The sequence below is a fragment of the Clupea harengus genome, chromosome 14, assembly GCF_900700415.2.
Source record: "Clupea harengus chromosome 14, Ch_v2.0.2, whole genome shotgun sequence".
NCBI classification, from domain to species: Eukaryota; Metazoa; Chordata; class Actinopteri; order Clupeiformes; family Clupeidae; genus Clupea; species Clupea harengus.
Window position 1 is genome coordinate 26,823,570 of NC_045165.1, and position 21,368 is coordinate 26,844,937.

At 40.9% G+C, this 21,368-nt stretch overlaps 2 protein-coding genes across 8 annotated transcripts in view; both read right to left on the reverse strand.

Moving 5' to 3' along the window:
• LOC105909428 (1-phosphatidylinositol 4,5-bisphosphate phosphodiesterase beta-4) overlaps positions 1 to 5,946 on the reverse strand; it is a 30,037-nt gene extending 24,091 nt beyond the window's left edge. For 5 of the 6 annotated variants that reach the window (XM_012838055.3, XM_031579733.2, XM_031579730.2 and 2 more), the window contains exons 1-5: positions 5,459 to 5,946; positions 3,386 to 3,537; positions 867 to 947; positions 720 to 776; positions 338 to 481 (exon numbers count right to left, since the gene is read on the reverse strand). In XM_012838055.3, coding sequence (XP_012693509.2) covers positions 338 to 481; positions 720 to 776; positions 867 to 947; positions 3,386 to 3,469 — 366 coding nt within the window. In that variant the 5' untranslated portion in view covers positions 3,470 to 3,537; positions 5,459 to 5,946. The remainder of the gene's footprint in view (positions 1 to 337; positions 482 to 719; positions 777 to 866; positions 948 to 3,385; positions 3,538 to 5,458) is intronic. The other variant, XM_031579729.2, reaches the window with a different exon arrangement.
• Positions 5,947 to 6,038: 92 nt separating this feature from the next.
• LOC105909410 (1-phosphatidylinositol 4,5-bisphosphate phosphodiesterase beta-1) overlaps positions 6,039 to 21,368 on the reverse strand; it is a 44,346-nt gene continuing 29,016 nt past the window's right edge. The window contains exons 14-33 of one of the 2 annotated variants that reach the window (XM_031579727.2): positions 21,051 to 21,237; positions 19,183 to 19,253; positions 18,809 to 18,905; positions 18,581 to 18,665; positions 17,976 to 18,100; positions 17,674 to 17,828; positions 17,186 to 17,350; positions 16,776 to 16,875; positions 16,586 to 16,690; positions 15,853 to 15,965; positions 15,198 to 15,342; positions 14,385 to 14,441; positions 13,968 to 14,187; positions 11,648 to 11,828; positions 11,341 to 11,417; positions 11,121 to 11,210; positions 10,790 to 10,847; positions 10,605 to 10,691; positions 9,868 to 9,892; positions 8,749 to 8,945 (exon numbers count right to left, since the gene is read on the reverse strand). In XM_031579727.2, the coding sequence (XP_031435587.1) occupies positions 8,860 to 8,945; positions 9,868 to 9,892; positions 10,605 to 10,691; positions 10,790 to 10,847; positions 11,121 to 11,210; positions 11,341 to 11,417; positions 11,648 to 11,828; positions 13,968 to 14,187; positions 14,385 to 14,441; positions 15,198 to 15,342; positions 15,853 to 15,965; positions 16,586 to 16,690; positions 16,776 to 16,875; positions 17,186 to 17,350; positions 17,674 to 17,828; positions 17,976 to 18,100; positions 18,581 to 18,665; positions 18,809 to 18,905; positions 19,183 to 19,253; positions 21,051 to 21,237 (2,229 nt within the window). In that variant the 3' untranslated portion in view covers positions 8,749 to 8,859. Of the gene's footprint in view, positions 8,946 to 9,867; positions 9,893 to 10,604; positions 10,692 to 10,789; positions 10,848 to 11,120; positions 11,211 to 11,340; positions 11,418 to 11,647; positions 11,829 to 13,967; positions 14,188 to 14,384; positions 14,442 to 15,197; positions 15,343 to 15,852; positions 15,966 to 16,585; positions 16,691 to 16,775; positions 16,876 to 17,185; positions 17,351 to 17,673; positions 17,829 to 17,975; positions 18,101 to 18,580; positions 18,666 to 18,808; positions 18,906 to 19,182; positions 19,254 to 21,050; positions 21,238 to 21,368 lie in introns of both variants that reach the window. The other variant, XM_031579726.2, reaches the window with a different exon arrangement.

Below are 21,368 nucleotides of genomic sequence, written 5' to 3' on the forward strand. Positions count from 1 at the left end.
CCGCCAGAGGTATCTGACATGATGTTCCCTGGGGAGAGGAGAGGACTTCTGGGGCATACTGTTTCCATTTTAAGGGTTTGGACTTGGGTTACATGACGCTGCTGGGAGACGGAGAGGCGCGTGGTGACCAGTGAGACGGCTCAGCTGGAGGCCGCACGTATGCCCGTAGCCCCCCGAGGGAGAGAGAGAGGGAGAAGGAAAGAGGGAGAGACAGAGACAGAGAGAGAGAGAGGGAGAAGGAAAGAGGGAGAGACAGAGACAGAGAGATAGAGAGAGCCTTGGTGCATCAGAAAACTGAAACACTGCTTACAACATAGCATGGAGGCAGTGAGGTTACCTTGGTAACGTTGACACTCTGGGCCACCATGAACGTGAAGGTGAGATTGATCAGGTCAGGGCCACTGCATATGCACAGGGTGCAGCCCTCCAACTCACTCTCACTCCTTCCCATCGCCTCAAGGGACGCCGAGGTTTTGGGATCCTGCAAATTCAACCGAGAGACAAATACATAAACATACATATAAACATAAATATTTACATACATACACATACATATATACATACATACAGTATATACATACCCCTCTGCCTCTGTGTAGAGATTAAGTTCATAGATGAGAGGTTTTTGAAGCTCAGCAGACACCTCTACGTGGAAATGTTTGCTACTATATGAGTAACTAGAACATGTTGAAACTCTTTTGAGGAGGACTGGACATTACCTTTGGGATGCTGCTGCGTATGCTGTTGATAAGAGAACATTCCAAAACCTGACCTTCCTGAAAAGAAACACATTTAGTTTGTGAAATACGTTGGCCGAATCCTTTCAAGAAATAGAAAAGGCAACTGAATTACTCAGAAAGCCCTACCTTTCCCTCGCTTTTCCATGTAAGAAAGAAACCAAACTCGTCCACTTTGAAAAAGCACTGAGGTTCAAAAACAAAAGGGTCCTGTGAAAAAGCAGACTGTTAGTTAGCATCTCAAGAGCAATAAAACAGTCTTCAAGACAAACACAGTCACACATTTTAGGGTAACTGGCCAGATAATGTGATTAATCAGCAGTGAGCGAATTATTCAGGAAGGATAGGCCTGCTGTTCAGTAAAACTTGTATACATTTCATGTGCGTACATGTGTGTGTACCTGGCTGGGCTTAGACCAAATATGACTTCAACACTGTTGTCACTTCTCAAAGCACAACATAAATCCAAACTAAATTGGTTGCACCTGTCTCAGTGGAAGATATATTCAAGCATCATATTTATTCAAATTGGATAAATTGTACCTGACAAACTGACAAAAACGCGAAAATGGTCTTGAATTAGAATGTGCTATACACACAGCCAGTCATACACATGAAGTAGCCTATTTGTGCTCAAAGGCACTGACAGTATGTGGGCATGGATGTGATGATATGTAACTACGTGTGTCTGTTTTGAGGCTCCCTAACACAAAAACACCTTTTGAGAAGAAGGGGAGTGCAATGTACTACAGAGAATAGTCTGACTGAATGCCCAAAGTATTTACCCAAAGCATCATCCACATTACAATCTCACATGGAAAAGCTACAACTAAAGAAGCAAAAAAACATTTGTGACAGAGAGGCGGCTAACTCAGTATTTTAAAACAAATGGACAAGATCTAGATGAGATAACATCACTTTTCAGGTCATTTGAAAATATGATGTGAAATTCAGCTCTTCAATTCCCATAGAAACTAAAAACACAAAAACATGAAATAATGTACATAAATACTACCCTCAAGGACCACACATCACAGTGAATTTCTGATTCTGAGACACTACAAAACAACGTTCCTTGTCCGATACATCTCTCTCACACACGTACTGTATGCATCCACTGGTGCCAGAGCAGAGTGGGTTCATGGTTATGTAATGTCTCATTGAGTGAGCTTTACAGAAGGCTGCTGAGTTGAATGTTTCTGCCCTCTGGCTGCCGTGCCTGTGAAAGGCTTAAACTTTCTCCTCATTCTGCCTCCTTGTATTTACTGGTCCCACATAGTCTACATTCTTGCCCAACCTGAGATCACTTTTTCTTCACTGTAAACAAGCCGCACAGACTCAGACATCATCATGAGAAATGATGACATGTAAATAGTGCTTGGAGGATAATACCAGCATGATCCTCTAATGCTGAATCCCTACAAGGAAACATTTGAAATCATAGCAAGGTTTTATGATACCTCCTAATTCCAGAAGTGGTACTTAAGAGTCATCACCACAGATATTTGATTCTAGACCGCTTAAAGATACTAATTCCTGTTACAATATGAGAGGGGAGAGACCCTAGCAAAAGCCTTGTAGTCTATCTTAATGGACAAATTAAGATAAATCCTTAAATTGATGCAAACCAAGACAAAGAAGACGATAAACTATTTAATTAACATGTGTGAAGAAACACCCCCTCTTCTACACAAACCATTCATAAAACACACAAATGTGTAATTTCTTACTAGTTGCACAAAAGAGCACAACAGTGGCTCTTCTCAAATTCCTCATCCCCCAAGGGAAAACAATTCATTAGTCAAGGGAAATACTCAACAACACAGGAATTACATCAATTACGGGAGTCTTTGAGCATTTTTTTGTCCCTGACACATTATATGTGACAGTTAAGCTCTGTGCTGATATCTATTCCAAGATAAACTTAGTTGTGCCCTTACTGTGAAGACCCTGGGGAGGCATGAGAACACAGATGTTCAGAACATCCTCTGTGATAAAAGACAAACACTTCCGTTTCTCAGGATTTTCACTAGCCACCATATAGAATCCAGGCTCATCCTTTGGATGAACTGTGAAAGCAGTCATAGTATGTCTACATGTGGATCAATATTATTGACTGTCTTTCTGATGAAACAGTGCTCTAGTCCTGCTTCCTGAAAAAGAAAATGTTGCAGGCTGCTGCTAATGTTTTATTGATTCTACACATTATTGTCTCTGGCACGTTTGATGAACACACAGGACCCATATCAAATATGAGGTGCATACTTGACTGAGAGGTATCTCTTACGAGGACTGCTAATCAAGAGATTCTCTCTGATACATAGCGCCACCTTGAGTCTGTTGGTACGCTGCATAATAATATCTCATTTGGCAAAATGTCGAGACAGAATTAGTCAAAAACAAAGATGTCCTAAAAGAATATAGCATCTCTGAAAAAGTGCTTTCACAGAATGAAATCAGTGACAAATGAGACAACGGGAGCATACTCTTAGTGTGGATTAAAGAAAATGTAAACAAATAAAAAGTAAAAAAAGACATTACCCTTAATTCTGTGTGATATTTATATAAAAACATTGTGCATTATAGGCATGCATTAACACAAGTGAAAAAGAAGAGAGAAGGTTATTAAAAAGGATGGATATTCTCACCTCTTCAAATCGGTCAAAGTATGCCCCCTCCTGCATGAAGCTTGGAAGAGGCTTTTGCCAGTTGAACTCATATGCTCGTGCCATGGATCTAAAGGAGACGTACTAGTATGAATGCATGGACCTGTTGGCACAGCCAAACCCTCAGAGAGCAACTGAAAGACAGACAGGGTAAGAGCAGCACAGAGTGAATTCTGAGTGACTTAAGGGGCTGCTGCTCTGCTTTCAGTAAGGCACAGCCTCCCCTTTTAGAACTTACAGGATTAATGGGCTGTGATATAAATAAAGCCTTTGAAAGGGCATCGGTACATTTGGATAGCCCTGCTGTGATATACGGAGCCTTTGTTTAAAAACGTCCAAAAGTGTCCATCATTTTGAAATATTAGGTCTGCCATGGAGGTGTTCATGGTCAGGTCCATATGAGAGCCCTAAACTCTCAGCTGGAACATTCCAGGCCTCTGACAGAACAAGAACAGTGCAATGTAGGATGCCAATCTAATAAATAAAATATCCATCACCTAAGGGATCCTGAAAAGCCCTCATAGTGTGTCAGCGTTTCTTTGTAATATGTATGTTAAACTGTAATATGTATGTTAAACATCCTTGCTGTCCTGCATTGAAACAGATGCCTTCTCTGATATCACTCGTGTCCAAAGGAAACACAAGTGGCTATGTGTAAGCCTCTGCCTAGACAGTGCAGCTCAGAAAAGACACTCAACAGACCATGTGGTATCCTGTGCTGCAACACTAGTTTGAATACCACTACAAATATAGCCTAACTAATAGAGCTCAGCAGCGGGAGGACCACGTTCAAATAAAATCAAAGAACATTTATAGACAAAGTCTATTTCCGTCAGCAGTCTCTGTGGTTTAGATACACACTTTAAGTTTCAGTGGTCTTGAAAATGGCTTGGGTCAGCGAGAGGAGAGCACCAGTATGACTCCTGTAGGGAGCACGGCTGAAGTGAATTTATCCCAATGAGGCTGACATTAAAAACTGGTAACCTACTGGTTGCTAATGGAAAAGTCTGATTCAAAGTGAACATCTGCACTCCTGCACGAGAATGTGCAACAACACATATTAAAGTCAAGTGCCTCCGGTATGAAACTGTGCTAGAAGGTCTGGGTACTTGGCAGGCTAATTACGTTACTAGTGATCCTTGATAGAAAGAAGCAAAGCTGGAGAGGAGGTAATTTGCCAATCGGCCCACTGCAGTTACTAGCAATATATTAATCACTGAAACATCACTGGCTGGAGTGAGCAATTGGCAACAGCGATTCATAATTTAACTGGAGAGACATTTTAGCGTTTTCTAACTTCCAATTTGCCAACTCAGCGACTAATAGGAACAGTCAGACCTGACAAAGTCTGTGGGATAATTCCTACATCTAGCCATGGCTGCCATCCATTCACTTGACACTATGCCTATATTTCAAAACACAGAAGAGTGTTGCTTTAATTTAAGTTAAACAATAGTCGAAGGTTTGATAAAAACTTTCTATCTTAAGCCTTTTTAAACTTTTAAAAGTTGATTAAAGCACATTTTATCCCAGCTGAGTGTGAGAGTCAGTAGGCTGTGGTTAACAACACATTTGAACAGTGTTGATTATTATGTCTATTGGGTAGGACTACCATAACAGTAAACGCTACAGTGCTGCATCTCTGTAAACATTGCCCTTCGACGACTACCTATCATTTCTTAAGTGTTCCGTAATTACCCTCTGGTAAGAGATTCATTACACATTCAGAAGGTGGGTGGTCTTAGACGGTTGAACTAGGCAATAGTAGCCCCTGTTGCAACCACAGGACCCTTTCATAACCAACAAACTTGCGCCAATGTTTCAGTTTAGACCTGCAAGTTGCCTTCGACACCTCACACGCTGTTCTGCATTACACTATTTATGCGAATAACGTTTACCATTGTTTGCATAAAATGGTCAGTACAGTATTCTGTGCAAATGAACCAAGTTCCTTTGATATTCAAAGGCAGACTATTTTATCATTTTAATTAAGTGCACGAGGTTGACAGCGAAACAGTGTGCTACTTGGCTTTAACAGCAAATGTGGAGGCTTACTTTCAGGAGGTCCACAAGCCGATGCCGTCAGTCGTTGTAGTGGGTCTGGTAGGAAAAATGTCTTTGCTAGAGCCAGGTTCGTCTCCTGTCTTTATTCCTCATTACAATTTGTGCTGTCACCGCCTTTCCATACACGATGTCCCCATGGGAGAAGAAAAACATAACAGTAAACTACTGCCATCATACGGCCGCTTGTGAGCATTAGACGCTGGAATCACTGTGGGGTGTTGCTAATGTGAGTCAGTAGCTGGTGCGCTCGACATATACGTCATTTATCAGTCAACTTCTTCTCCAAAGTCTAACTTGTCAAGATAAATATAAAGATTTTCATTAAAATGCTGAATATGCTGGTAATTGAACATTCACTTCCATCCTTTCAGTTTGGCACAGGATACATCTTGGACAAGTTGGTGTTGCTTGGCCATGATTTCTATCTGCACTTGGAGTTTCGTACCTCGACATTCCACAGGGTTTCTGAAGTTCTGATATTTGGACCTTAGCTTTACATTGAGTTCTACTCTCAGACTTCCCTGATTTGTGTCTATACATCTGCACAAAAAAATAAATTACACACCGCCCATTTATCATATAAAACTTTCACGATGACATTTTAATAATTTCAAACAAATGCACAGCACCACAAGACCACTTACATTCAACTATATTCATCTAAAAAATAATGACTGAAAAAACTGTGGCACCAGCAATACAGTTATATGTCTTCTGTTTCATTTCCATTATGCTATGAGGCTATCTGAGATATATAAATAAAGGGAGGAAAATATGGCATTCAGTAGCTAACATAAAATGTAATATGGCGCTTTACAAGTAATAGACATCTATCTGGTCGTAGAAACATTTTTAAAATGCGCATACTGTCTACAAAAAGGAGAGCTCTAAGTAATGACAATTCACTCAAAATGCCATTTATACATTCCACATCTACGATGGATAACACATATAAAGGCACAGGACTTGCACATCAAATCAATCAAAAATAATTTCAGTCTTAAAAGTAATTCAAGTAATCTTACGATGTAAAGAGATTTTGGTCTGAAAGGAAAGAATGGCAGAGTTTCATTGCAAAAATCTGGTCAAAATGGCTCCTACTCATAGCATTTTCTGTCCAACATATGTTGTGTAAACTTTTTAGGTTATTCAATAAAAAAGAAACTATGGACAATCATCATCCTCACAACTTTTAAAACAATATTGCACTCTTCTGCAATTTAAAGCCCATTTTTTTAAAACATCATAAAACTGGGACTCTAAAAGGACCCATTGCCTGTTAAAAATAAGTGACATAAAGTATCATCTCGTGATTTGAGTGTGTTTCTCTTTAGAATAAAATATTGTTCAAGTACACATTTTAAAACCCAATATCTGACCACTGCTTGACCTATTGTCTGAGGACTAATTCTGTATAACAAAAACCAATGAGAGTTTTCAGTTGGACCAGTAATAAGCCCTGGCCTTTCTTCCTACCACTTCTGTAAGGTGAGACTTGGTTTGGCACCTCTTTAAATGCCATGGAATATTCACCTATTGCCTCAAGGAAATGGTGATTACAACTTTCACTAATACCGAAGCTAAAAAAAGATGTTTGTATGGAATGTACAACAGTGGTGGTTCCAACGAAGTCAAACACAGCCAATAAACAAATACCCCCAAAATATCTAGACTGCAGGGGAATATGACTGTGGTTGAATGAACTCACGAGAACGTGGAATTTTCCAGAGAAAGTGCTCAATTCCTTTGAAAGCTCTGAAGATCCATCAGTGAAGAGACTATTTACATACAACAACATTAAGTACTCCAACACAAGATACGCCACTTTTAAAACATGGTTGATCTTAAATTAAAACAATGGGGTAGAACCAAAAAATGCCATGGGCATAACTTGATTAAATGAGTAATAAATTGCATAATTATGAGAATACTTAAGGGCATCATTAGTGCATATTCATAACCTTGCCCTTACATGGCCCACATTCCACAAGTCCTTCTGCACTTTATGGAGAATTCATTTAACATGGGTTATAGATCATTAACAAATCCTTTAACATGGGTTATAGATCATTAACAAATCCTTTAACATGGGTTATAGATCATTAACAAATCCTTTAACATGGGTTACAGATCATGAACAAATCCTTTAACATGGGTTACAGATCATGAACAAATCCTTTCTGTACTGTGTCTATAGGTCCATGCAATAAGGGTAAATATGAATCAGTGGCTCTCTTCACAGAACACTCAATTCCACAAAGGGTCAGGCTCTTAACTATAAAACATTCAAAACAAATTCAAGTTTTCATATTTTTCACTTCAAACATCTCTACCATCCATGAACTGAGTTATGAGAAAGCTATGTGGTAAAAAGGATTGTGATGGAGAATAGGTCACCAGGTAAAAGAAAACTGACACAGCCTGTATAATATGTCACTTTTCTCCAGTTATTGAAACTCAGAAAACACATCCTCACAGTTACTGTATTACTTCACTACACCTAAGAACAACAAATCACTAGTTTAACATTTACAAATGTATGTCAACACAATATCTAATACACCCATGCGTCCCTGAAAAATGTAATTTTCCAGAATATTCTGGTACCCAATATAATCCCATATCTCCACACCAAGGAACCGATCAGTGTTTTTTTTTTCAAGAAACTGTGAAAAATAATGATACTTTAAAAACGCAAACCACACACAACAACTACATTTAGCAGCAAATATACAACAGAATGATCTACAACAGCAAGCCACCAGTGCTGGCCGTCGATAGCAAATAGTGATGTTACCAACTTCAGTGCAAATATACAATGTGTACTTTTTGTAAGATCAGTTGTACACACCTGAAAGCTACAGGTTGTCTAAATATTTCTGGTACTTCATAAGACATCAGATCAATTAGTTTTGCCCAAATTACACTCATGCAGAAATGTTCTGAAGATCTACCAAAGCTCGGACAAAAAGAACATTTTGTTCACAAATGTAGAAGCAGTGATATTCAACATTCAAAATAAATATCAAAATCATAAAAAACAATAACTTCACACAAGAACACTAAAACATAGAATTATAAATAAATAAAGCCAATATCCATTCTAAATACTGCAAATTAGCCAGCTTTGTAAGCCATGCTACGTCTGAAGCCTTTGGAACAAATCAAGAGCTTAGAAATGTAAAAAGACTGAAAACAAATAGAAAATCAAAAAACTTATCTCCAAAAAGTATCTATTGTCATAAAGAATAGTTCCTCATACAGAGTGATGTTTTCAGTCTTTCTTCTCATCCTCCATGTCATCCTCCGACTGTGCCCCCTTGTGGCTGAGCCTCTCCTGGGTAGAGGAGGCTGGCAGTGCCTCCTGGTCTCCATCCTCCGTCAGTTTCCTCTTACTGGTCTCCTGCACAAACTCCTGAATCTCCACCGGGAGTCGGCGGAACTTGTCCTGGTACTCCTGGTCCAAATCGCTTTGCAGCTGTGAAAACAAATCAATCAAAACAGATGCCATGCCTCTCATTTCTGTTCACTCACCACTCTGACTCAGTCAGTTCACTCACTCCCTATCAGTATAGCAGACCAGTCACTTCATCAGTACTTTCATAATTGCACTGAGGGATATTTGCACATGGGGAAACATTTTTTTCATGAATGACAAAAAATTCAATTAACAAAATCCCATCTGAACTAATTATAGCTGAAGTAAAGCTATTTTTTAATTAACTGATACTATCTCTAGAGAAATATTCAAATGTGATGTTCCGCTATGAAAAAGACAAGAATAGGGACAATGTGCCAACTTCAAAATGAAGTATAGAGTTTGTGCGTACAAACAAAACAACAGTAGACAACAGTGAATTCATTGTACCACATGCTGTAGCATAATACACTCCTGGCATTTATTAGTAAACTGAGAATAACATTCATTGATCTAGTTTACCGTTGCTGTGCAGATCACCTTGAGTCTCAAGGTTATTAACCCATACTACATTATTTTAATGTAATTCAAGAGGCTTCGCCAAACCAGATTAAGATGTATACTATATCTTCACTCATTATTTGTGCAGGACTGTGTCTTTGGGATTAGGCCTGTATCAAAACATACATGAACATAACATGAAGCCTGTTGTTCCATAGAATACTAGGCATTTCTTCTTTTGGTCTTAGACTAGAGAAAGGCCATGGACTAAAGCAATCTGCAGGAGCAGCAGTGAGCAGGGCATACCTACAGTAAGCAGTCACATGATGCAACAGGTGCTATGAGCCAGACAGTGACCATCCAAAGCAGAGACAAGACCATATGCTGTAACAGTGCCACTCTTGTCCATGTCTAGTGGGCTGGCAGTAGAGCTGACGTTAACTAATGGGATGATTCATTCAGAGACAGATGCAGTGCTTACCTTCATCATCAGATGAGCCCTCCTCCTAGAGTAGTGATAATGACAACGCCAGTGATAATAGCTTTTTAAATTGTTGGGCTAAATGAGAGTGCACACTACAGCTACTCAAGAAGGATGAGGAGAAAGCCCTTCTTGCTACCTATCTATCTTTGAGAACTAAATTATGTAAAAATGTGCAACACCTTTATCCACGTGCATCTTAAAGAGAGTCTTCAGGATTTTTCAACCTGGGCCCTATTTTTAGGTGTATTTGGGTTCAACCTTTTACTGAGGACTAAATCGGTCCAGTATTTAACACTATAACCTGCAACCGCAAGACGGCTATAAAATTGAATCCCATGGGGCAAGCATCTGTGTGAAAGCAAACCGTCTGCTTCCACTACTGACAGGCTAATAATGTAATTCTAAGTGTCTGACAATATGGACTGTGGAAAATGACTGTTTAGGCTTCACATTGTATAGCCATTTTAGGGTTTCCGGTATAGCGCTGTAACTCATTACTGGACCGATTTTGATTGTTAATTATTCTTAGTAAAAGTTTGGACCGAAAAAGATCCCAGGTTGAAAGAATTCAGAAGTTTCCCTTTAAGTATGAAATCCAGCTTTGTTCTTCTCTGTAAATGTAGTGTAATGTGGCACAGACACTATGTATGTTTGTTTTTTGTGTCCAGGTAAATAAAATAAGACAAATAAATAAAAAATAAAAAACTCTTTTAACCCCAGGCAGGCTCACTTACCTTGGGTTTTTCATCAACTATTTGCTGGAGAATGCTCTTGTGGGTTTCAATAAGTTTCTCGTGCCTTTGAGTTTGGGCCTCCTCCAACTGAGAGAACACGGACAAAGAATACAACAGTCAACACACTCGAGGGTCCATGGTGTGCTGTTAATGGAAGGAAAGCGTAGTGTTTCATGTGAGCTCACCCTTTTAATGTGTTGTACTACTTCATTAACATATGACCTGTTTATCTCCAGCTTCTCTCTAAGATGGAAAAAATGACACAATCAATCACAGATGATCAATTATTATCTCTCTTTTAGTAGTCACCATATTGCTACAAAACTAGCTAAAATAAATGCTACGAATGTCAAAATGAGAAACATTCCATTTGTCAATTCAATATTAATCCCATTATATTAATAATGACAAAGTGTGAAGGGGGAAAGATACTACAAGTGGGAGCCACAATGTTTTGAAATTTCATTCAATACTCAATTCATGTCTTGAACTTTCTGTTTCTCTCCATACACTTACTCCTCTGTTAAGTGTTTCTCCTTTGATTTAGCTTCATTGATCTTCTCCTGCCTCTTCCTGTCCATCTTCTTTTTCAGTTCTTTCTTTTCTCTGTGAAGGAAGGTGAAGAGTTTATAAAAACTAAGCAGACTTCATCAGATCGTTCCTTCCACTGGTATTTACAGTCAAGCAAAATCCTAGCGACAATACAAGACTAGAGACAAGGTCGCCCTGCACTTACTTTTCACATATCTCTTTCAGTTTCTTCATCTGGTTGCTTTGTGATTCTTCAGCAACTGTCGTCAGCTTCACCATGACCTGAAAGAGGTTACAGTACAGGAAAGAGGGTGTAACAGCAGAAACCAAATAATCAATTATAAGATATACGTCACTACAATACAGTGAGTGTGTGGTAATAAGCTGACAATGTGGTTTTTTGCAGCAGAAAAAATATTTTCAAGTAGTTAAAAAATAGGAAAGAGGTTGCTGTTTTTAGTTCACAAAATAAACAAAAGCTGTTGGGCTGTTGGGCTATTGGGTTGTTGTACCTGTTTGATGTGCTCCTTCTTGAGGTACTTCTCGCTGTAGTACTGCTCTTGCCTCAGGTTGAGCAGTTGCTGCTGCTGCTGCTCCTTAAGCTCCGCCAGCTTGCCCTTGCTCTCCTGGTCCAACTGGACCAGCTCCTGCTCGAAGAAGGACAAGCCATGCTCCTGGCCAGGGGACAGACACCTGGCAGGCAGGAGAGATAGATGCACTGGAATCAAACCAACCATACAAATGACACAGCGCTCTCCTTGCTTTAGGAGGCACGCCTGAGGAATACCTACGCTTTTTGAAGAAGGGATTGCTTTGTTTCAAACATAATTTCCTTTCTCCTTGCCCCATATTGTTTTAACATGTCACTGTCACGGTTTGTCAATACATAATTTATCAATGATATACAATGAGTCAAGTACTTTTTCCAGGGAACTTTCAAACATGATTCCATTGAAATTGAGCTAACTAATAACGCATGAGGCAGGAATTATTCAGTTATAAATCAAGTGTACCGTTAGTTCGGGCGGGCCACGGTAGTCTGTGTCTAGCCATTAAGTCAACCATATCCTGTTTTTTTGTCAAGTTTTAGTTGGTCATTAGTCTGGGCATTTTAGTCTCAATAAAGACTTTTGACATTTTAGTCTTTTTATTTAATGTTGATTTAAATAAACTTGCAGTCTAGCTAAAACCACATACTAGCACTGTAAAAGTAAGGTAGCTTGTTAATTGAGAGATTTTGGTGATATATTTACTGACTACATGCTATAGCCTAGTTCATTTTGAAAGCTGTTTTTAGGGCTTTGAAAATGTTACACAAACTAGCTAACGTTACCAACAAAACCATAAACTGGCAGTCTCTATAATATGGCTTTAAGCAAAAGGTAGAAAATATAATAGAAAAAAATATATTAAAACCATATAACTTTAACAGTGACCAGTTGTTGAGAGAAGCTGGCCCCTTCACAACAATTTGCAACCTAATGTTACCACCACAACATTAATTCGCTATTATAGGTCCACATTCCTTCATTTCTATAATAACGTTGTTATAATGTTGGTGATGTTAAGATATTTTTTGTAAACCATGCTAATTTAACTTTAATGTTAATGTTATGTTAATGTAGCTTGCCACTGTTCAGTAAGCTTCTCATCCTGGTCCATTTGGAAGAGGCTAGATCCCTCTTTAAGATGTGTTTTCCATCCTTCTACTCAAGACCTGATGTCTCACTGCTCTCCCTGGGAGACGTGCTGCATCTAGAGGGGCTGCAGCGCTGTAAGCTTCTTTCAGCACTTCTCCAAACTACAGGCACCTCTATCAAACCTTTCGTAGGGGCACCAGGTGGGCAGCCCTCCCTCTGGTCTACACCACTGCAGCGCCACTACTCTCCACCAGGGGGGCAGCACCTCTCTCTGGTCTACTCCACTGCAGCGCCACTACTCTCCACCAGGGGGGCAGCACCTCTCTCTGGTCGCCACTACTCACTTCTTCCCCCATGCTGGTCTACATCTGGGCAGCGCCTCTAATGAATTGTAAATTATTACAAGAGCTGAGTGGTCGTGACTGAACTGAGATTTTATGCTTCAGTGTTGGTGTTAGCATGTGATCTGGTACAAAAGCTTGGCTTCCTGGATAGACTAAAAAAGACTTCAGAGTTAAAACAAAATTCATACCCTGAATGCTTTTTTTTGGGACTACTCCTGATGGAATTTCAGACCCATTAAACAGACTCAGAGCTACATTGCTTTTGGCTGGTCCCCATTGTGTGTCTGTGATCTTCCTATTGACTGAAATCATGACAGCACCACAATTAATATGTCAGTCTGAAGGGCACTTTTCCAATCAATTAACAATGCCATGAGTTTTCCCCCAACATGAACTGGAGCTGTTCCAAAGAGATCCCCCACTTATACAAGATGAGGGACTTGTCTATGACTCATAACCTTCTTTTTTCTCACTGAAAATCACTGGTCATCAGTTTTCAGTTGGAAGGTTATTTCAGATAAGAATATAATATGCTAATACTAAGATGTGCATACACCTTAAATATATATATATATATATAAATATATATATATATATTTAAAAAAAAATAATAATAATAAAAAAAAAACCTAATTGAAGTAAGTCATAAACATCCGCAGATAAAACATGATAGTACTCAACTTCCAATCTAGAATCATCAATCACAATATTACATTGATACAAGATGCATCATCTAATCACAAGAAACATTTTCTTTTCCTTCTGGTACTGACCTAACCCCACACAGAGAAGAACAGAGAAAAGGCGACGGAGTCAGAGATGGAGAGTCAGAGAGAGAGTGAACCTACCTTTTCTTACCATCTCTTTTAGCCGACTTCTGTAGCACGGCCCGTTTGCGGAGGTACTCGCTCTGAAACTCATTGTACTTGGCCGTGTGCTCCTTAATCATGTCTGTTGTCTTCTTGTGGTGCTTCTTCACCAGCTCCTTCATCTCCTTGTAGTGCCTCCTCTGCTCACGGACAAACGCCTTCTGCTGCTTGAGCTCCTCCAAGGTCTGGGCCTCCATTTCTGTCAGAGGGGAGATCATGAAATCACTGCAGCAGCATCAGCAGGACTTCCATTGCCCCTGGAGTTCAGATGACTTTTGTTTTTAGTAATAAACAGACTTGAATTAAAGGGGTGGAAGGTTCTGAAGGGCCTGCCACAGTAGATTATTTGAAGTTTGTTGGTTTTGATCACTCTCTGAGTTAGGATGCCTGACTGACCTGTCAGGACACTCTGGATGATGTCTTCAGTTTTAGCTGCCGCTGGTTTAGTTGATCCTGGAACACAGATGACATAAGGATGTTTCCTCCTCTGAGGATATATAATAGACTTCACTTCACTGACAACAAATATCAAATGAGAATACATTCTCTTGATACTGCATCATTAAGCAATAGCAATGATCGTGCCCATCAACCACAGCACCAGAAAAAACGGACATAATCTCCCTGATCAATAAAGAGACAGTATGCAATAATATGCATTTAAAATAACATTTAAGAATGTTATATAGGGTATCATCTTCAAATTTGTGTTCATTGTATATAGTCATGGGACACCTGATGCGCCTGAACTAGCCAGGCTATGCACTATGCAGTTCTGTGGTCCGGGTTGAACCACCCGGTGAAAATGTAAAAAAAAAAAAAATGGCATAGCCACACATAACAGTTAAAATGCTAGCAAGCCTTTTATCAGTGCCCACTGTGCTGTTGTTGATGATTGTAATGATTTCCCATGCCTTTTCGGTAGATGGATTGCTAGTCCTTACTGCTGCTTTAATATCACAGACAACATCAAGTGTAAAACCTCTTTAATGTTACCATAGGGTAACATTGCAGCGTAACCATCTAGTATAATAATCATTTCTAAAAAGCTGTAGATACATCTAGACATCTATGTCACTTATCATTTATGGCATGTTTTCTCTCTAGTCATAAGGCTCATTGGCTAGATAGATAGATAGATAGATAGATAGATAGATAGATTGATTGATTGATTGGCTGTAGACCTAGGGCTGTCTCAGAGTGGGCTACCTGTGGGCTGCTGCTGAGGCGGGGCCTGGGAGGCAGGTTTGGGGGAGGCGCTGGGCGTGTGGCTCAGTCCGTTCTCCAGGGGGGCAGGCTTCAGCTCACTCTTGGGCTCCCCACCTGCTGGCTGCTCCACGCCAGGCTCAGCCGGCTGAAGAAATCACAATGACCTCTCAATGACCTCTCATTAACCTCCTGCTTGTTGGAAGTCTGTGTGTGTGTGTGTGTGTGTGTGTGTGTATGTGTATGTGTGTGTGTGTGTTTGTGTGTGTGTGTGTACGTATTTGTGTGTGTATGAGTGTGTGTACACGTATCTCTGTGTGTGTGTGTGTGTGTGAGTGTGGGGGGGGGGGGGTTGATTACAATTGATTTTAATATTCTGGATAGCTCCTATTATCTTCCTGCCCACACACTACCCTTAAAATCAAACAAAACAAAAACAAAACAATTTAACAGGACATATTGTTTTTATTGATCAAATGAGTGCTAAATGAAGCTTGCACATACTGGATATAACTGGGTGTGAAAACATCAGCTTTTGAGTGTGTCGTTTTGCCACTGATCCCTGGTCTAGAGGACAGCGAGCTGACGGCGCTGCTGCCCTGACTGAGTTTGAGGTGATGTAACAGCGATCCCAACCAGCCCTCAGGCCTTTTCCCACCTCTTTGCTGATGTCCTCCTCCCCTTCTTCCAATGTCAGTGCAGCCAGCTGCTTCGATCTCTGCTCCATTAAGTTCAAATATCTAATGGGGTTGGACAATGCCTCTATAACATCTGTTTAGAAAAGACAAACACAGGCCAGGATGTCACGTACCACCTCCCTTGCACAAATTCCGTTTTCAAATCAGCACATATAAATTAGATGAAAATGGTTCCTCTCATACACGCGGGTGCAGTTTCTCAGTGAGTTAAGTGAGCGGTGTGGTTGCCATATGTTTGCTGACGTGAGCCATTCCCTCTCGGTGGTTTATTAATCCCCTGTGTGCTCTAATGTGTGTGCGCGGATCATCAGGAGGCTACGTTTAGCTTCTGAATGAAAAGGGCTAGAGTGTTTGTGTTAGGGAGCCCCATAGGTGCACTTTCACTGAGAGCTCCATGCTGAGAGAGCTCCTGCTTAAGGCAGAGAAGGCTAGGATCCCACTGCATGGCAACACACACACACACACACACACACACACACACAACAGTGTTTAATTACAGAGGAACAAACCGAACAGTGTAAATACTGTAATATCGTTTAAACAATTGACAACACAACTAATTGGACCATTATACTAATACCAAAACCATAACAATATGTGATGTTGCTCTACATGATGTGGCAATGTTCCAGTCTGAGAAAGAAAACAAATGGCATAGCCTTTTTAGCACTGAGATGTGGCAGGCCAACATACCTGCAAATGTATCTGGTACATAGTCTTTAACTTCGATGTACACAAAGAGAGTCGGAAGGATGAGATTCTGATTTTTCTCATTCCTGAGCCCAATGTACCGATATCCTGAAAGAAAATGTCTGGGTGTCAGTGGATGATGAAACCTTTTGTAGGCTTCCCAAACTCATAGGAAAACCGGTTCTCCTTGTACCTGGTCGTATGGCTGACACTGGGATGAGACGATGCCCAATGAATTTCCCTCCTTCCTCAAAGACAGCTAATCTCAGTGAAGCCAGAGTGGGAAGAACAACCTACTCATAAAAACAACCGAAAACACACAAACATAATACAAAATCAGTAAATAAATAAGCAAGTAAGAAAGTCAATAAATACATTCTTCAAAGTAATCCCAAAGCAACTGGGCTGGCGTATACGTTTAACAGCATACCTTTGCAATATTGACAAAGACATTCAAAATATAGACAGGCGTGTCAAGCTGATATGCCCAAATATGTTTGAATTTACAGTGAATCAGCCTATCGAGACTTTAGTGAACACAACACGACAGACAGACAGACAGACAGACAGACAGACAACCAGCCCCAATTCCCATCTGTTTACCTTTTTGAACACGATGGGCTCCTCATCCCAAACAGGATTGACTGCGTTGCTCTGTGATGTCTTCGTTTTCATGGCTTTCCTTCTTGTGTCCACTGGAAGTCCAAACATATCGATTTCAGCATACACACCAACTTTCTTGTCTGTCAGAAACTGACCAGATATGATCTGTGAGAGACAAGAAGATTCTCCTGTTAGTTTGAATGGGGCGGAGAGCAAATATTCCTCATGCATTTGGAGCATCTCTTTGAGGAAACTTCATTTGACACAATTTGACGATAAATAATGCAAAGTTAATGATGCTCGACATCAACACCGTATACTGAACAACTCAAATATACTATTTGTTAATAGTACTATTTGTTACTTCTCCTGAAAATCATCTGTTGACACATAACATTAAAGCTACGTAGTCAGGGTTTAAAAATGAGGGGACATAGAGAAATGATTATTTCAGTGTGCTAAATCTGTATTTGTATTGATGTTCTGACCTTTACTGACAGAGTGTTGGCTACAATGCCATCCACGGTACTCTCAGCGAATGGGTCAAAATGCTTGTCAGGCCTCCTCATGAACTCAGGCTTAAGCCGGTAGCCACTCTTCCCATTGTACTCATACATTCCCAGGTTGAGCTGCATAGAGAGATCTGTGCATCGAATAAAGGTGAGAGAAAGCCAAAGAAGAGCAATATGGTGAACTTGAACGAACACCACACCACAAGAAGGTGTGTACTGAGCAGGGCAAAGGCAACTCAGTGGAATGAAATCAATTTTTCAGGGCAGACTCGACTCACCTATTGTTTGGAAGTTCAGGGCCACTAACTGACATCCTGCATTCCAGAAGACTTGAGGCATATAGTTGGAGGAATCCACCCTGGTCCCTTTGGGATAGATGCGGCTGAGCTGGAGCTTGTTGTATCTGTGTGCAGCTGGTTAAGAAAAGCTGGAAGTACTGTTTGAATGGGCAAATGTGAAGACAAATACCACATAGTTCTTACAATCACTTTTAGGTTCAATCCATACAGACAGTAGAGAACATGGTCCTCTTTGCAAGCAGACCACCTTTGTAAGAAGAACGCACACTGGGTACAAAGAACTTATTTTCCTCTCTTCTTGAAATATATATGAGTTCAATGTCTTTAGGGTGTTAAGTAAACAGTATATATCACACAAGGTAATATTGGGTATGAGATTTATGTAATAGCAATGTGACAGATACCTCCTTTCATAGATTTTAATATATCGAGTTGTGTGAAAAACCCATGAAAAATAAATGCCCATGCCTTCCTTTCCCATCACCTATTTAATCAGATGCCTATAAGGGCTGCCATGCCACACTCGTATAAATGCAGAGTGCCTGGATCTGGGGAAAGGACTCATTAATGTTGAATAAGGATGCTCCACAAACTCCACTGGTGATTTAGTGAGCAGCTCCAGGGCTTTGGTCTCCACAAAGGATGACATCTGATAACTGCGGTTGTTCTCTGGGAAAAACAGAAAACAATAACGGGGCGGCACATTTTTAACTTGTCTGGATGCCCCGAAACAGGGTGACTCATGGCATTTAAATACCTGGTGACACACAAATCAGTGGGTGTGGATGTGTTTGTGTGTGATTCTGGCTTACTTTTAGAGGCTTCAAAGGAGGTGAATTTTCCGGGCTGGATGTAGTTGACAAGGTTGGACATTTCCTCTGTGGCAATGGCTTCTTCGCCAGCGGTTCCCTGGACATGACACACACAGAAAGACATCCCTGTAGACTCTTTACACGTCATAAGCCAAAAACAGTCATAGCGGCTCATCTCAAGCAGGAGTGAGGCTCATCTCACACCGCAGTGATCCTAAAGAACAGCAATCCTGCTCATAGTGAGCATAGAGAGGGGAGCATCACAATAAGATGGCCAGGGGAGGTTCAGGAGAAAATGGCAACCACAGGAATGCTTTCATGCACATGGATAAAAGACAGGAGTAGTGGAAAGCGAGTTGTTGATGCAATAATACCTCATCCGACTTCTTACAGTCGTCATCGTCATCATCTTCATCTTCACTCTCAACCTCCACCTCTGTTGGAACTAAATTTCATCATATCATGTGGTTAACACAGTCCATGTAAAATCACAATAGATAACTCTCCACACACACACACACACAAAACACACACATTCTCTCTCTCACAAACACACTCTCTCTCACAAACACACATCCATCCACCCACACACAGACACACACACAAACACACACACTCTCTCTCTCTCACAAACACACATCCATCCAACCACACACACACACACACACACACACACACACACACACACACACACACACACAGTCACACTCACACACACACACACACACACACACACACACACACACACACACACACAAACACACACACAGTCACACACACACACACACACACACACACACACACACAAACCAACCTAAAATTGAAAACTATGGGGCCAGGATGAGGACAGATGTCATGTTGATTGTAAGCATGACATGATGAACAGCAACAAAAGAAAAAACCCTTGGGGTAATATTGTGTCGGTTTGTAATTTACTTAATTGTTAACTGCCAGAAGGCAAGCTGTCGATAAGGCAGCTGGCTTCCTCCTGATAAGCAGAGGGCAGGGGCTTGGGGTCGAAACAGTTTGTCTGCCCTCCACCATGGAGACGGGGACGGGGAGGGGGGAGACTGAACTTAACTCAGTGAAACAAACAGATGTGTGTCTGTGTTGATAAGAGGAGAGGCGGCTCAAGGACAGGCCTAGAGTCGGGACTCAACCCTGAAGGACAGAAAAGCTCTCCTGACGTTTGCAGTGCACTTATCTATTTAATCAACTATTTAAAACCTCTTGACTGCCTGCCGGAACTTTCCTGGGCAGGTATCGTGTTTAGACATATTCTCGATAGAATCTGGAATAAACATTATCTATGTAAAGGCCTAAATTAGTCCCAGGCCTGGTTTTTGTGCACGGAGCCACTTGATTTTATTGTGTCAATGTCAATGCCTAATTCAGTTTGAGTCATATTTGTGTGTAAGTTGAGCGATTGCCCAGCCGGTAGGCATTGATGTTCCCCTACTGAGAGGCTTGCTGTGCAGCATCTGGTATCTGAGTCGGGGCCGGCTGTGCTGTGAGTCTCACCCACATGAATATTACATGATGGGGATATTACCCACCATAGGGTCACTGAGCGCTGCACATTGGTCGCTGGAGGAGATGAAACAGGTACTCAATTCTCTCTACATGCCCACATGAAGAACAGTTACCACTAAAACATGATATTCTGATCTTCATGGAGGGATGTTTGCCAGGGATGCAACAGAAGAGCCCCAGACTAGAACTACACTGTGTCTTGCTTTAGCCACCAGGGGGCGATAGGTAGACACCATGATTCATGACAGTTTGCAACTTTATCACAGCTCTCTCCAATGACTTTTCATGTAAAATCATTTACAACCTATTCTCATTGTACATAAATGTGCAAATGAACACTGTTAAACTCAAGTTTACAAATAAACAGAATACAAAAACACAAAATAAAGAGGTTATTGGTGAAGGATAGTATGACCAAATACAACTGGTGATGAGTGAAAGACAAATTATGTAATTTAGCAATTAACAAGCTCATTTTATGCCAAATCCCATTTTATATGCTTTTTATACTATATCCCCCTGTGTTATCAGCCCTGGCATATGAATATGACATATACCTGCTGGACCAGCACTGGGAGACGAGGGCTCAAACACACTGTGTTATCAGCCCTGGCATGTGAATATGACATATACCTGCTGGACCAGCACTGGCAGACGAGGGCTCAAACACACTGTGTTATTAGCCCTGGCATGTGAATATGACATATACCTGCTGGACCAGCACTGGGAGACGAGGGCTCAAACACACTGGAGGAGTCACTGTTGGTGTTGGACGCCTGCTCTGACAGCTTCTTCTTGGCGCTGCCATCTGACGGCTTGTGGTGGGACTTCTTGTTCTTGATGAGGATCTTCCCCATGAGCTCCAGAGGACTGGGCAACGGCACCCCATGCTCCAGCTAGGAGAGCAGAACAAAGAGTGGGTTATCTTGTCTGCCTCTCTCTCTCTCTCTTTCTCTCTCTCTATTTCTCTCTCTCCCTTTCTCTCACACACACACACACACACACACACACACACACACACACACAC